The sequence below is a fragment of the Ascaphus truei genome, chromosome 5 (genome assembly GCF_040206685.1).
Source record: "Ascaphus truei isolate aAscTru1 chromosome 5, aAscTru1.hap1, whole genome shotgun sequence".
Taxonomy (NCBI): domain Eukaryota; kingdom Metazoa; phylum Chordata; class Amphibia; order Anura; family Ascaphidae; genus Ascaphus; species Ascaphus truei.
The window spans coordinates 117,752,639-117,769,018 of record NC_134487.1 but is presented as its reverse complement, the minus strand read 5'-3'; the positions used below and the strand labels follow the sequence as shown (position 1 = coordinate 117,769,018).

The following is a 16,380-nucleotide window of genomic DNA, read 5'->3' as shown; positions in this document are numbered from 1 at the left end:
CCAGGGCCCGTATTATGAGTAGGGTGGGTACAAGACCTACCTATATAGGATAGGCAACCCCGAAGGCCCTAGGAGAGTGACCCTTAAGCCACTTAAGGATGCTGTGCTATAGGGACGGCCTGTAGTGCAGGGTGTGTCACGTTGCTGTATCGTTGGAAAGGGACTCAGCGGATGCTGCGGTTCCAGTGAAGGAGTTCGGACCCACGTTAGGGTCACAGAGAATATCGCCAGGATAGGATCAGACGGATTCATCACGCGTCTGACCCTTTGTGAAGCGTTGCTGATCCGAGCACTGGAGTGCTCGGCAGGTATCTACAGTTCTAAGTGCACCACCGGGCCCTTAGCTTAATAGTGACTGCGCAGTCACCCATTGATTCTCTGCAAGAGTGCGGGACATTGGGTGGGGTTCTTTGGACACTGGGTGGGATCACCTAGTGTTGGGGAATCGTCCTGCGAGACGTCATGGTTAGTGTCTCCTCCTGAGAGGGACACGGGTTATATCATGAATGTGATGTGTCGTATTACATGTTAGTAAAGTCCTTAGTTATTATACCCCATTGTGTATGTGATCATTGAGTTTGTCCTGCGAGGATCCACTCCCTCTCTGTGGGAGCCATCGCAGGTGGAGGCGCTGCACCTATTGAGTAAGTGGTTACCCCTAGTATAATTGCCCCAGGTTCCCAGTGGCGGAAGCTCAGCCCTCCTGTGAGCCTACAGGTATACGCACCACACCGGTAACACTGTATGTTCTACTCACCCACACTATATATGAGATTGGGTGGGGTGGAATACCCGTTACATTTGGAGGCGCTGCTGAGATAGACCTGGGGTGCCCTGTTTGCAATTTTTCAAATTGTCCCATTCATATTTTTCATCATGGCGGTGCCGTCACCGCAAGACGTCGATGACTGGGCCTTAGCGCGGCAATTATCCCCAAGGCGCGTGTTTGTAGTGGCCGGAGTATCCCATGATACGCAATTGTCCACTATGCGCGCCCAAGTAAGAACTTGCCCGGAATTGGCCACTGCCCGGGTGACAGACTTAAGGCTGGATACTGACGGCCGGGGGATTACCTATCTCCTGTTCACCACGCATGACATATGCCTAGAGACTGTTCCCCATGTATTAACACTCCCCGAGTCTTCCGCAGGGGACTGTCTCATGATCTATGCAAAAAGCTGCAGTGTAGTTGACAGGACTGTAGTTAAAATGGAGGCTCCTGCAGCAGGGAATGCTAACAGTGAGTCCCACCTAAAATGGCGGCTCCCGCCAACTCAAGATGACACACGTGCTTCTGACTGCCAGGCTGCTCAGAAAAAGGTTACAGAAAACCATCCGGGACTGGCGGGAAAACCAGAGCCCCGCCCCCGTAATGTGAGCCACTCAGTGATAGAGCACACCCCTCCTTTAAATTCCACCAGGGGGAGTGAGCACAGTGAACAGCCATTAGACCCTTCTATTCACCAGGAGGAAGAGGAGGAGGAAGGCATTGTCGTGGACATGGAATATTTTCTTTCTGAGCAGGAAACCGAGATAGACTGTCAGGACATACACCCCAATATGTATGTGGCCTGGCGTGCGCCCGGAGTAGATTCTCTTCTCTTCATATGCTCCTGCCTGCAAGAAGCCCACGCTCAGGGAGCCAAAGTGTCTCGGTTATCCCTCGACTACAGGACCATCGAGGTGGAAGGAGAAATGGGCATACAGTGTTTTAGCCCCACTTGTAACTGTTCTAGAGAGACATTGACATGGTGGTCCTACTGTGAGTGTTGCGGTGTGCGGCTATTGAAGTCTATTGTTCCCCAGCATGCCGAACCAGCAGAGGAGACAGAGGAATCACAGCATACAGAGCCTGCTGTGGGCCCGTGGGCCCTACCACGGCCAGTCCGGCCTACAGAGGTACCATCGGTCCCAGGCTTGGGATCAGTACCTGTTGACGACGACAGGGGTGAGTTGACTGCCCCAGGGGTGTTGGGTGTGAGCCTCCAGGTGACCGCGGAGCACGATAGCTTCTTAAGTCTGGACACCTGGGCGAATGGCTCCACTCGACATCGCGTCCTGGCGGAGGTGTCCCCCCTAGAAGATAGCTGTCCTGCAGTGCGAGTGGACCAGTACCCACTGCCTATCGTTCCAGAAGAAGAGAAATCCATCGCAAGCCAGCAGAGTGGTAAGGAACCCCCTTGCTCCCCACAGGCTCCGATGGAGGTGGCCGTGCAACAGGCCAGAGTTACGGTTCCTGATCTGAGTGAGAGCCCGTGCGCTCCAACCCAAATGGTCCCAGGACTGGGATCCAATGCTCCCGAGTTTAAGGACAGCAAGTGGACTGCCCCAGAAGTACAGGGGGCAGGTACCGAAACAACCGAGGTGGGAACTGACAGCGTCCCCGAGGACCTATTGGCCACCGAGAATCACCGCAGGGGTAAGGTGTCTACTCTTTACCCCCTGCCAGGTGAAGCAGAGACTTTGAGTAAAGAGACAGTGTCCAGTTCTCGCTTCTCAGTGGAAGCTGAGCACGTATGTAGGGACAAGGACTATGTGGCAAAGGAGCTGGTAGAAGTTGCCTCCTTTGCGCCCAAGAAGAAGCGGCCCATTCGTCACGTAGTGGACCGAGGGAAAGGTCCTGGCCGCCTGGCCTGCTGCTTCCAGGCCATGGATGATCAAGTAAAGGTTGGTGTGAAGGACACTGCGCTATTCCTTCCACCAGGGGGAGGAAGTAGCACTGAAGCAGTGACTGTTACGCCAGAGTGTGCTTTCCGAGAGATTCACCCCGGGGAGGCTCACGGACGCAAAAGTGAGGTACCCCCATCTGATCAGTTAGGGGCACCCCACAAATGGTCTCAGCAAGCAGCTGATACTCAGCTGGCCTCGGGTAATAGTGGGTGTGATATGCCATGTAATTTTGCATTGTGTGAAAATGTGCCATGTTTTGAGGATGTTGCAGTCGATCTGTTAAGTGTACGGGGTATGCCATGCCATTTTTCAGTGTGTAAAATTGTACCATGTTATGTCGTTCCCCAAGCGAGGGCGTTGGGTATTTCACCAGGGGGAGAGTGTAGCCAGGTCACCTGTTTTCCCCTGCGACCCCCCCGGGCGCCTCCGTGGTCACGGACGTTGTCGGGTACTGCCAGCGGCAAGCGGCAGACCCGACGGCCATTCAGGAGGGTGGGGGCCGAGGAGGGAGCTCGCCGGAGTGCAGGAGATCTCCGGCGGCTCTTGCACAGGGCGCCGCCATGTTGCGCCGGTTCGCGCATGCGCAGAGAGTCCCCGGCGGCCCGAGATAGTCGCGCATGCGCAGAAGATCGCGCGAGTGTAGGAGCCAGCCAGGAGAGTCGCGCGAGAGGTAGGGAGAGATTGCGGCGGCCATTAGGGGTTAGTGTAAGCACAGGGAAGGCGCGCACGCGGCCCCAATGTTACAGTAAGGGCCTTGGGACTACAATTCCCAGGAGGCATAGGGAGACAGGCACCAGGTGCCTCATAGGAGCCAATAGGGCTGCAGGACTGCCAGATGAGCAAGTGGATACATTTGGCGGGCTTGCAGCTACGTTGTCAGTCAGAGGAAGGAGCAGTCAAGGGAAGGAGGTAGGGTACAGGAGCGAGGGACTCCCTGTACTAGGCCAGCACCCCCTTGGCCCAATATAGCCCTGAGTCCCCAGTAGTGTGAGTGTTGCCAGGGACAGCCCTCAGGATAGGGAACCTGTCACTTACTTTAGTTGGCACTGGGGAACAGAAGGGAAGATAGGGACAGCTGGGGGGGTTTCATAGCGGTAACCAATCCGGGGAGCCATAGCCCAGGGTCCTGTTGTAAGTTAGTGGCACGAGACAGCTGGGGGGGGTTTCATAGCGGTAACCAGTCCGGGGAGCCATAGCCCAGGGTCCGTGTTGCGAGTGGCGAGGCCACTGGGGGGGTTTCATAGCGGTAACCAATCCGGGGAGCCATAGCCCAGGGCGGCGTTGCGCGTAGTACGAGGCAACTGGGGGGGGTTCATAGCGGTAACCAGTCCGGGGATCCATGGCCCAGGGCCCGTATTATGAGTAGGGTGGGTACAAGACCTACCTATATAGGATAGGCAACCCCGAAGGCCCTAGGAGAGTGACCCTTAAGCCACTTAAGGATGCTGTGCTATAGGGACGGCCTGTAGTGCAGGGTGTGTCACGTTGCTGTATCGTTGGAAAGGGACTCAGCGGATGCTGCGGTTCCAGTGAAGGAGTTCGGACCCACGTTAGGGTCACAGAGAATATCGCCAGGATAGGATCAGACGGATTCATCACGCGTCTGACCCTTTGTGAAGCGTTGCTGATCCGAGCACTGGAGTGCTCGGCAGGTATCTACAGTTCTAAGTGCACCACCGGGCCCTTAGCTTAATAGTGACTGCGCAGTCACCCATTGATTCTCTGCAAGAGTGCGGGACATTGGGTGGGGTTCTTTGGACACTGGGTGGGATCACCTAGTGTTGGGGAATCGTCCTGCGAGACGTCATGGTTAGTGTCTCCTCCTGAGAGGGACACGGGTTATATCATGAATGTGATGTGTCGTATTACATGTTAGTAAAGTCCTTAGTTATTATACCCCATTGTGTATGTGATCATTGAGTTTGTCCTGCGAGGATCCACTCCCTCTCTGTGGGAGCCATCGCAGGTGGAGGCGCTGCACCTATTGAGTAAGTGGTTACCCCTAGTATAATTGCCCCAGGTTCCCAGTGGCGGAAGCTCAGCCCTCCTGTGAGCCTACAGGTATACGCACCACACCGGTAACACTGTATGTTCTACTCACCCACACTATATATGAGATTGGGTGGGGTGGAATACCCGTTACATATATATATATTTACATATCATGTGACATTGTAGGATTATAAATTTTTACTTAAGCTGGCAATCGTTTGGAGATTAACATAATGGCCGCCTTCTATGGCCACAATATAGTATGGGCTTCAGCGCCCGAGCGATGTTTGATCCTGGCTGCAGGAGACTGGGGAGGCGTGGCGGACGCGTCACAAAGCTGGTTCTCCCTCATTGGCTGAACCGCTGATGTCACGCGATAGAGCTTGAAAAGACAATTTGTTTTGTCTTTTCAAAACGCCTTCCCGCCATCACACTCTGTCGTGCATACTAGGGCGGCCGCATAGGGATTATAATTTTTTTTATTTGACTTTCACGCACCATCGCTCGCTGTATAATCGCAGCCTAACTGTATGCTGCAGCCTGTGAAATTCTGCAGCTGATATGTAACATTATATTACTAAGTGTAACACAGTATTCTTACAGTTTTCAGAGTAATAGACTGTCTGCTGTTTGGAACACAGCAACAGTTCTATTTATGATACTTTGTTGCCAAAGCGCAGAGTTCAAAAAGGTGTGTGTCAGAGCCTGTTTCAAAAGAGCAAGTGGATATGACTTTCTAACGGTTTCCGTAGCAACCAAAGGATTATCAGTACATTAAAATAATTACAAATGGCACAATTTTTTTTAAAAATGCAGACAGTATTATCTAATACTACAGAACTGATTTATTTAAAAAAATATATAGGATTTTTCATGTTTTGCTGCTTTAATATACATATAGTATACTGCATTTGATAGAATACTGAATGCAAACACAATTTTTTGAAAGGCTTTGAATAATCACACCTTAAATTATATGTACAGTATGCAAATAACATTTTTGGATTGATTTTCTTAATATTCACCAATTACCATACAAAGTCCCACATCCACAAATGGATGGCACACCTGTACTCTTATTCATATGCATGGGAGTAAAGCCATGCTAGGTTTATCACCCTTTTTTGCACCTGGGCCAAAGTGTATTGTCGATTGTAAGCTCTCACGAGCAGGGCCCTCGTTGCCCACTTTATCTGTTTGCGCTTGTTTGTCCTTATTTGGTATGTCATTCTGTTTATGTCATTTATATCACTCCCATTGCACTGCGCTGTTGAATATGTTGGCACTTTACAAATAAACGATAATAATAATAGTGTCCGCATATGTACATTGTTTATGTTTTATTTTTTGAAAGAACTCCCTACATGTGTGTGATTCATTCTGATCCAAACTCTTATATATGTGTTTAGAATTAGACAGAAGCAGAAAGAGGGAGGCACTTACTCTCCCCGGGATGCAGAAATTATTGACACAAAGTTCAAGCTAGATCAGTTGATCACAGTGGCAGACTTGGAACTGAAGGATGAGAGATTAACACGGTAAGAATTTTCATTTGGTAAAACAGTAGTCCAAAAGGTCACTAGCCATGACCCCACCATGACCTTTACTTGTTTGGAAGTGTCTGTGCTGCTCTTATTTATACAGGTCACTAATATCCGCTTTCAAAGGCTGACCTGTGTCTTTCAGACACTATGTACCAGAATTGAGAACAACACTCAGCATTTTCTCATCTACATAAGAATAAATGTTCTCACACTACATCAAATCTGGAGATATAAATGTGCCAATATTTCATCTTGAGCTTTTTCCTAATCCGGTTTTGTTTGCAACCTTACAGACATTGTTGAGAAACTAGTGTAAGTCATTTATGTCAGTAAATCATAAGTCCTGTTTGCTTTCTTTACATTTACATTATTATTCCTTTTCCCACACACTCAAATTTAAATGTTTTGTTGACATAATTCACAAGGCCTAACACTTTTCATGCCTGTCACACAAGTTTTCTTTATATCATGCAGCACAGCTTTTGTAAGAATGTTGAAGATCTGACATTACCATTCTGGTATATTGTAATTTGTTACATTTGTTAAAAATTCGCAAAGAAGATAATTTCCTAAGACTGATTTTTAAAAAAACTTTTTAACAAATAAATGAAATGGAGAACAAATACAAAAACTCTGTGTTACTTCCCAAATAGGCTTGCAATGTATTAGTGCGATTCAAAAAATGTTACGCTAAGGCTCAGATTCACTAAAGGGTGCTAAGCTTCGCACGCCTTCACTCCGATTGAAATGAATGTGAGATACTGCATGCTAAAACTTAGCTGCCTTTTAGTGAATCTCGGCCCAAGTCTTTATTTCAAGTCTTAAGATCAAACATTTATAATTTCACTAATAAATTGCAAGCCAATTTGGGAAGTAGCGCAAGGCTTTTCTATGTATAATTTTATATAATGAAACATTTATAATAACAATAAGCACATTATTACATTCAGTTAGTTTAACAAGATTCCGATGTCTGATTTTTTGGATCAGTGTATACAGTACATTTAAACACATTTATACATATATTAAACGCATACATTTAAATGCCTTCTCTAACCACTGTTGCCAAATTCAAGTGAGTGAGAACATTCTTTTGTCCCTAGAATGTAAAATCTGACCACATGTTTGTTTCTTTACTCGCCATCATAAAATTAAAATGTCCTTAGCAAAGTATGTCACTGAACATAACAGCCGGTAAAATCAGTTCACCATCAATAAAACTGGAATCACTGTTGGCCTTAATTGCTTTTTTAATCTTTATAAAACAGATTTGTGACTTGTGACAAAACTTGGGCATGACTAATATGCCTGTAACTATAGAAGCAAATGTCTGACAATTTTTTTTAGCACACAAGTTTTACATGACCACTCAGTAAGGCGCACTAGTAATGAAGGTCATCACACCGGCCTAGGGTTACTTAATATCCATGGCATTTCTAATTGCTTTGTTAATGCACCATTTTTCATATGCTTCTGGACCATTGGTACAGGCATCATTTTTATAACATGCATATGCAAGTGATAAGGGATCCAGCCTATAAAGACTGCATTCCAACAAATGGCGGGTATAACGTGAAATAGTAACTAATCTTGCAGATGTCCACCAAAAGGTTCCCTAAATACACAATTTTACTCTGTCAGTGAAGAGTCATATTGTACAGGGTGGCTTGTTTAAAACAAGGAAAGAAAGTGTGCCCCTTATTACAACTGAAATAACAAAAATATATAATAAAGTAAAACTACTCATGTGTGGTACAATTTGTTCAAGCAATGCTGTTACCACTTGTTGTATTTGTCATTAAATTGTCTTGGTATTAATACTACAGTAGCTGTTTTACAGCACAACATGATTTCACAAAGAACAAATATATATTTTATCTATACCAAAACTGAGTTACTATATTTGTATTTGATTCAAAAGATTTTCTAAATAATTATGCAAATAAGTTATATTATACATTATTGTCAATTTGAAAATAATCACTAAGCTCCATTATCCTACTTAATGCGATACTAACTTAAATTACTCTCTGTTAATCAAACCACTGAACCAAGTTACGTGATCTTAACCAGGGTTTTCTCCCATTAAAAGCATGTCGATTTAGAATAGTGGCCATTATTCTAAATTATATGCAAATGAGCGTGGCCTACATCATATTTATGGCTTATTCACTCAGCTACGTTAAGGTAGACGCCGGGAACTAATGAGTAAGAAGTGGAACGGAAGGAGGAGAACTCCTCCCCCTCCGTCATCACTGATGGAGCGATCACGTGATCGCCAGTACCGGGCAGGCTGTGGCACTCTGACGTCGCTGCCCCTCATGCACTCAAAGAGTTAAACATGCCACTCCAATCAGTTCACTTTGGTCCTGGGAGGGACTACCTCTAAGTTACTAAATGGCGGTGAGTTATAAACTGCCTTGTTATAGCTACTAGAGGCCTCTGATGAAGAAACCTCTGCAATCTTAAAAGCATATATGCAGGACAACTGTGTACGAATTAAATGTTGGACCATTAAACGGTATCACAACCTACAGAGTGTCTTACTCTTTCTGGCACCAATACATCTACTAACACCCTTCAATGGCAACAGCTACCTAAGAACTGGTTATTTTTCCACCGGATTTACTAATGGTATGAACAAGACGTAGTCTGTCCAAAGTATGAAGCCATTTGGATATAGATTATGATGTTAGTTTATGGTGGAACAATGAGTCATCCCAGAAGGGAAAGAGGATGGAGCACAGCTGTGCAAGTAAGGAGTGAATCCAGGGCCACAAGGATCCGATGAAAAATACTTTATTAGTAAGACAACATGGTGCAGACAAGTAAAAGATTCCTCTTACGCGTTTCACACCGCACGCGGTGCTTCGTCAGAGAGTATACTGTACACAGCATTAATGTGTGAGTCTCCTCTTATGGTCGGTTACTCGATACCGGAAGTGACGTTTCGGAGTATGTAAGGGCAATCATTGGCTGATGTAAATAGAGACGTCACATAGCAGTTGGACTACGGGTAGAGAGAAGGGACAAAAAGAGTCCTGTGGTAGTGAGGGAGGACTCATACGCTTAGTACCTACTTCTCAATACCGGAAGTGACGCGTCGGGGCCTGCTGACTCCTTATTGCCAAATGTAAACAATGTATATACGAGGCAAGAGAGGGTTAATTCTCTAAAAACTGAACAAATTTGTAATATGGCCATAAGAGAGGAGTCACATATATGCAGTCAATCCGCAAGGTTTATATAATCAAGTGCGGGGAGAAATATAGTGATTAAAAACAAAGCAAAAACAAAAATGCTATGTTGCGTGAATTTCTTGAGGACATCAGATTCATTTTGATTGTGATATATTATATAGAAAAACATAAACTAATATTATATATATGAATAGAAAAACGTGTACCACATCAAATCACATAAATGTAGAAAAAATAATAAATAGATCATGTATCAATATAAATTGGAATTAAAGATTAATGATTAATGAATATGTATTATTTGATTTGAATAAATTAGTTAATAATAAACTAAATAATAAATGTGTATAGATCTATCATAATAATGAATAAAGTAAATAACCAAGATTGTATTATGTATATAAGAAAATATATTCTAAATACAATTATATATTTCATATTTGCATGTAATGAAAATCAATAAGGCAAAAAAATTGTGATGACTACAGCAGTATATGATGAAATATAACAATTAGAAACAAGACAGTTCATTGATAGATAAGTCATTGGGAAAAGACAGAACTATTTCAAAAAGTGTTTAAGTTCCCAATCGGTATTTATACCCCCGGGTTCAAGTGACCCGAGGGTATAAATACAAAACATCTCTTTCTGATTGAGGACTGCTTCTCTATTGCCCCCTCTAGGGTGTTTGGGAACATATTCTAAGGCATTAAAGGTGAAAGTACTGATCGAACCCATAGGACAAGTGGAGAAATGCAGAGAGACAGGAAATCTGTCATCTCTTTTTTTTTAATATATTACTTAAATACTACACAAAAGAAAAGGGGGATACAGTAATACAAATAAACTGGTTGTGGAACAATAGAGAAGAGGGAGATCGGGGAGGGGGGGGAAGGGGTAGCATTTGCACCAATATCGCACTGTATTCAACAATTTAAATACCACATGTATCACTCTGTTCAAAGTATTCTAGTCTATATATGGGGATATACCTGCATGGCGGAACCAAGGAGCCCAAATATCAGAGAATTGCGAGGTAGAGCCGTTCAGATAGGCTGAGAGTTTTTCCATATAGACTATATGCCAAATTTTGTTGTTTATTTGATTTAAGGATGGGGGGGCTGGTTGTTTCCAATTTTTTTTCAATTGTACACCGTGTAGCGTTTAAAATTTGGGATATTACTCTAGCTTTTTTTTTGGAGATATTAGCCATTGGTTTTCCTAGTAATATATACTGGGTCGTGTGGGACAGAGAATTCTAGTATCCTGTGTATTAAGGTGAACACTTCCTTCCATGTATGTTGGATTTTGGGGCACTACCAGAATATGTACAGTATATTCCCCACTTCACCACAGCCACGCCAGCACAGAGGGGAAACGCCTGGAAGAAAAGAGTGCAACCTGGCAGGAGTCATATACCATCTGAATATTAACTTGTAAATATTCTCCTTAATTACAACGCATGATGAATTTTTGGAAGCAGCTTCCCAGATGTCTGTCCAGGTATCGAGATCTATACAGACGTTAAGATCCTTTTCCCAGGATACTATATAGTTATCGGGGGTTTGGTTGTTCTTGATAGAGGATAAACTGTGATATATTCTGGAGATAATGCCTGTCATCTCTTTTTTTAATTGATCTGAGATGTTCAGATATTCTAACTTTTAGGGGTCGTATTGTTCTCCCTATGTATACTTTGCCACATGGACAGTTCAATTTGTAAATAACATAATTAGTAGTGCATGTGATAAAGTGTTTAATCTTATATTTTTGTCCTGTATTTGCACTCAACTTTGGAGAGTGGAACTGCATATTTGCAATAATTGCAATTACCACATTTAAAAAAACCTGTTGGTAAATTAGATTTTTTCTGTTTGGACGAAGCATAAAGACTGGGAGAGCGATGGTAGCCAATAGTTTTCGCTTTTTTGTATACAAACTTGGGAAAAGTCTGCATCATGTTTCCTATATCTTTATCAAGATGTAATATACTCCAATGTTTTTCTATAATTGCCCTTATTTAGCTAGCCTGGTTACTGTATGTAGTGCTAAACAATGGTACCTCTGTGTTGTTGTAATTAGCCCCACTGGCTGATGTCAATCTCTTCTGTTTGTTTTTGTTAGTCTTTTTTAATAATTCTAAATGGTTTGTTTCTAGAGCTCGCATGTATGCTGTATGTATGTCTTTGTCACAATAACCCCTATTTCTAAATCTTGAGTTCAATATCTCAGACTGTTTTATGAACATTTCATCAGTAGAACATATATGTCGCAGTCTGAGATATTGTCCCACTGGAATGCCACGTAACAGTGGTCTAGGATGGCTACTATCAGCTCTTAGCAGAGAATTGGGGGCATGAGATTTACTAAAAATATCTGTCTGTATGTTACAATTAACATCTATATATAGGTTGAGATCCAAATAACTGATGTGATTGGCATGAAATGATGGAGTGAATCTCAAATTGTAAGTGTTTTGGTTAAGGTAATCAATAAATGCCAGTAAAGTGTCAGAGTCTCCATTCCATATCAGAATAAGGTCGTCTATGTAACGACGATAAAAAATAATGTGTTTACGGTACGGATTAGTGTCACCGAAAATGTGAATATTTTCCCAGTAACCCATAAAAAGATTAGCATCGGATGGTGCGAAAGATGTGCCCATAGCGGTGCCCTGTTTTTGAAGATAATAGTGCTGATCAAACATATAATAATTGTGCTGTAATAAAAATATAATTGAATCCAAAAGAAAAGTGATTTGTGGAAGGTGTACATTAGATAAATTCAAAAAGTGTGTGATAGCTTGAATTCCTAATTGGTGAGTAATGATAGTATATAAAGATACAACATCTAGTGTTACCCATAAATAAGTGCGACACCAAGAAATCTCTTTAATGATTGATAATATGTGGTGGAACAATGGATGTCCTGGGTGCAAAGCTGGAGCAAATAAACTGCACCACATTTATCAAAGAACAGTTCCTATAGGAACAATGTTTTTTTTTTTTTTTGCCTTGATAAATTTAGTGCTTTTTTTTGCTCCACCTTTGTACCAGTTTTGCAGCCGGGAGTCTTTGATACTTGACCCCCCAACGAGCCGCACTTCATCTGTATATGTTTAAAATATCAGAATTAGTATGCTGATGAATTTATTGTTCTAATCACACAGCAATATGTATTAATACATTAAAGACACAAACAGAAAAAAGAAGCACTCACATTAACAGCAGGAATCTTGCCACGGGTGCACGTCGCTCCAATCAAGGAGAAGATGATTGCCAAAGTGAAAAAGGTCAAACGGCGCTCCACTGGGTTTAGAAAAATAGCAAATATATTTATATGGCAAAAACTATCAACTTTTCGGTCCCATTTATGATCTGAACAATAAATTCAACAGCATAATACATCTGATATTTTCCACATATACAGATGAAGTGAAGCTGTATGAGTATGTTTTTAAGACAAAAATGGTCATACCGTTTTAGCACGTTAAAACCATTCCTGTGTGGACACTGGCTACACCAGGATTTGAGGAATAACAAAGCACTTGCAATCAGGTGAATCAAATGTTAAATAAATATATGGCAATTAATAATTGTCATTTGGTTGACCTTGTTTTTCCATGTGAGAATGTGCACAAGTGGAGGGGGGAGGAGTCATAAACACCAGTGGTAAAAAATCTATTGTAGATGCAGTGAGGGGCATGAAGTTACTCATTCATAAAGCTCCAACGCAGGCTAATCACTTCACTTTGGAGATTATTTAAATAATTATTTACCGAGCAGTGTTGTGCCATAACACACCTTCTGGGGCCACACGCCATCATAGGGCATAGCATCACTTACTAATTCATGGCCTAAGGCACATGAGTAGACCGAAAAAACAAATATGGGACGCAAACACAACCAGACAAATAGTGAAAGATATGAAGTGGATAGGAGTGAGTAGACCAACGGATAACAAGCTTGAATGTCTGCATAAATATGCAGAAGTAGACTAGCTCCTCTGACACTAGATAATCAGAAAGTAAAAGTCTATTTTATTAGAGGCTAAGGAAACGGATGGTCATTTATTGTTTAGGCTCATGGAAAATCTGAATCCACTTCTGTGTGTTCTATGGTGAATAATATTTAACATTTTCCCTGCTGGGTCTACATTATCCTTTTAAATAAATAATGTTTGATGCATCCACGGTTATGAGCAGTACAAAATATCAAAATATGTAGAGAAAGCACTGTAACACCTGCTTCATTTGTGATATCTGTTTAATAATAAAAAAGAGTAGCATGTTCAGTATAATTTCACATAATGTGCTATTTTTCAGCTCTGCAAATCCACATGTTTTTGAGTTACTAACAGTTTAACCTCCCTCAGTTGATTCCTTGACCTTGACAGCCATTTTTTTTTAAATTGGAGACAAGACTGCAAATAGTCCAGGAATAATTGGGATATGAGTGCTGAAAGTAGCTTGGTTCAGTTCCAAAGGAAGTTGCTAGTTCTGATTCTGTAAGAAAAAAAATAGTTAGCCCAACAAACAGTCGGATGGGATTGCTGCATTAAAAATCCCCATAATTCTACCAAACAGAAATCTTTTTGTGGAGTTACCTACAGGTATGAAATATGGGAGGAGAATGACATGACAAGTGAAAATTAAGTCAGTTACTGTAGTAAAGAAATCATTTTTTTTTTAAGAATAAGTGATGCTGTGTCTTTAAACCATGTTTTACACAATATTAGGATTATTATTTAGGATTATTACTCCACATAAGTGGAAAACATATTACATAGCAAGAACATGTTGTGAGCAAAACTGTTTCACCTCTTCAGTTATTTCAGTGCCAACTATAAGAGAGGGAGAAAATGTAAAAGTGAGAGTAGACAAGCATGGCTAAATGAAGAAATTGGCAAAGTTCAAAATGTATGTTAATAGTGGTTTAGATGAAAATGCTATGGTATTGCTATATAAAATAAAGCAAATTACCAAGTGGGAAGGATGTTTTGTTAAAGTTGCTAGTTAGTTTCCCATTTAGTATACAGTTGATTAACAGAAGTAGGCTTGAACACCAACCACCTTGAATGAAGCAAGAAGCTTTTCTCAGCATCTCTCGATACTCTTTGTCCTTAGAATATTAGAATAATTAGTGTCACCTGGTCATTTTTACACAATGGCCTTCTTGTATCTGTGGGGTTATAGCATGCCTGGCCATTGTGAGAGAAATATAACTATTTTAAATAAACTGTTTCTATTTGTGCTGATTAATGCTATCTGTTAAAAAAAAATGTGCCTTTCATGCAATATCCTACGTGTGCTTTTTTATTTCAAATAATTTGTATTCGTTTTCCGCATACTACACATAAATAGACACTGGAGGTCCAACAAATGCAAACATTCTTATATATTGAGTAGGAATAACATCTATGGGATAATATAAAGTAACCACACAAACACTCTAGGCAATGTACTTACATTCTAGTTACTGTATGCTTACGTTGTGGATGATTAGACATTAAATTCGCTTTTTTACGGTTATTGTTGAGTGCTCGGTTCTTACAGGGTGATATATATACTATATTGCGGGGTAGAAAGAACAGAGAAGAAGAACACAGAGAGAAAGAGGAGAGAGGACAACCAAGAAAGATGGGGGGGGGGGGAAAGGGGGAAGGGGGATAGGAGACCACCTCCTCCCCACGCCCGCTTCTAGTTTCTGTTTGACTGCTTTGTAGCTTAATAGCCTTTTTAATTTAGTTTGTAGGTTGGACCAGTGCCCATTTTGGTCAGATTACTTCTGACTCTGGTAGAAGACCTCTATTGTCACATCTATTTAATCTTATTAAGTTTTAAATTTAGTGCCCCAGCCATGGGCTCCAAGTTTTATAAAATTCGTCTGTAGAATGCTTTAGGAACGCTGTCATTTTTTTCCCATCTACATCACCTCGGTTATTCTTTTTTCTACAGTACGCCAGAGGGGGGGCTATCTTCTTCCAGGAAGCTGCCACGGCGCATCTAGCCGCCGTCCGTATACATGACACTAGCCACCTCATAGGCCGGCTTATATCTTCAACTGGTTTTGCCAGGAGAAAAGTCAATGGGTCTAGAGGAATAGAAAGGTCTGTTAAATCTTTAATAGTTTGAATAGTGGTCCAATATTTCTGAATTGCTGGACATGACCACCAAATGTGAAAAATGTCACTTCTTTGTCCACACCCTCTCCAGCACAGGTTTAATGCTGCCGGATAGATCTGCTTCAAACGAATTGGAGTGAGATACCAATTAAATAGAATTTTATAAATATTTTCTTTGACAGTGGTACAAATAGAGGTCTTTGTGGCAAACTCCCAAATATCTTCCCAGTCATGTCTATCAATTTCCAAATTCACATCGGCCGCCCATTTGAGCATATATTTGTGGTCAGGGGAATTCACCGCGGGCTCCAAACCCGCCTATATTTTTGTGATCAGGCCTTTTTGGTAAGTACCTCTTCTACATAATACATCAGATTTGAGAGAGGAGGGAATTCTAATTTTGGGGATATTTTTTGCAGAAAATGCAGAATCTGTAAAAATGTAAACATAGAGAAGTCTGGGGTCTCATACCTGATTTGTAGCTCCTGGAAACTAAGGAATTTCCTGTTATTTTTAATAATCCAAATTTCTCCCCAGGATGTGATACCAAATTCAAAGCTAAAAAGCTTCGGAGCAGGGACTCCTCTTCCACAATGTTACTTTTATGTCTGATGCCCTTATCCCATGATGTGTTATTTGTAGTTATTTGTTATTTATATGATTGTCAAGTGTATTACTACTGTGAAGCGCTATGTACATTAATGGCGCTATATAAATAAAGACATACATACAGACATTAAGACAGTTGCCGACTTATTAGAGAACATGTGCTTTTTTTAAATAAATCAGTTCTATAGTATTAAATAATTCTTACCATATATACAGCTCAACCCCGTTATAGCACGATCCGC

The 16,380-nt window shown here is 41.9% G+C and overlaps 1 protein-coding gene across 3 annotated transcripts in view; it reads left to right on the top strand.

Annotated features, from left to right (window-relative positions):
- PTPRQ (protein tyrosine phosphatase receptor type Q) overlaps window positions 1-16,380 on the top strand; it is a 363,399-nt gene that overhangs the window by 282,067 nt on the left and 64,952 nt on the right. For all 3 annotated transcript variants that reach the window (XM_075600515.1, XM_075600513.1, XM_075600514.1), the window contains one exon: window positions 6,072-6,200. In XM_075600515.1, coding sequence (XP_075456630.1) covers window positions 6,072-6,200 — 129 coding nt within the window. The remainder of the gene's footprint in view (window positions 1-6,071; window positions 6,201-16,380) is intronic.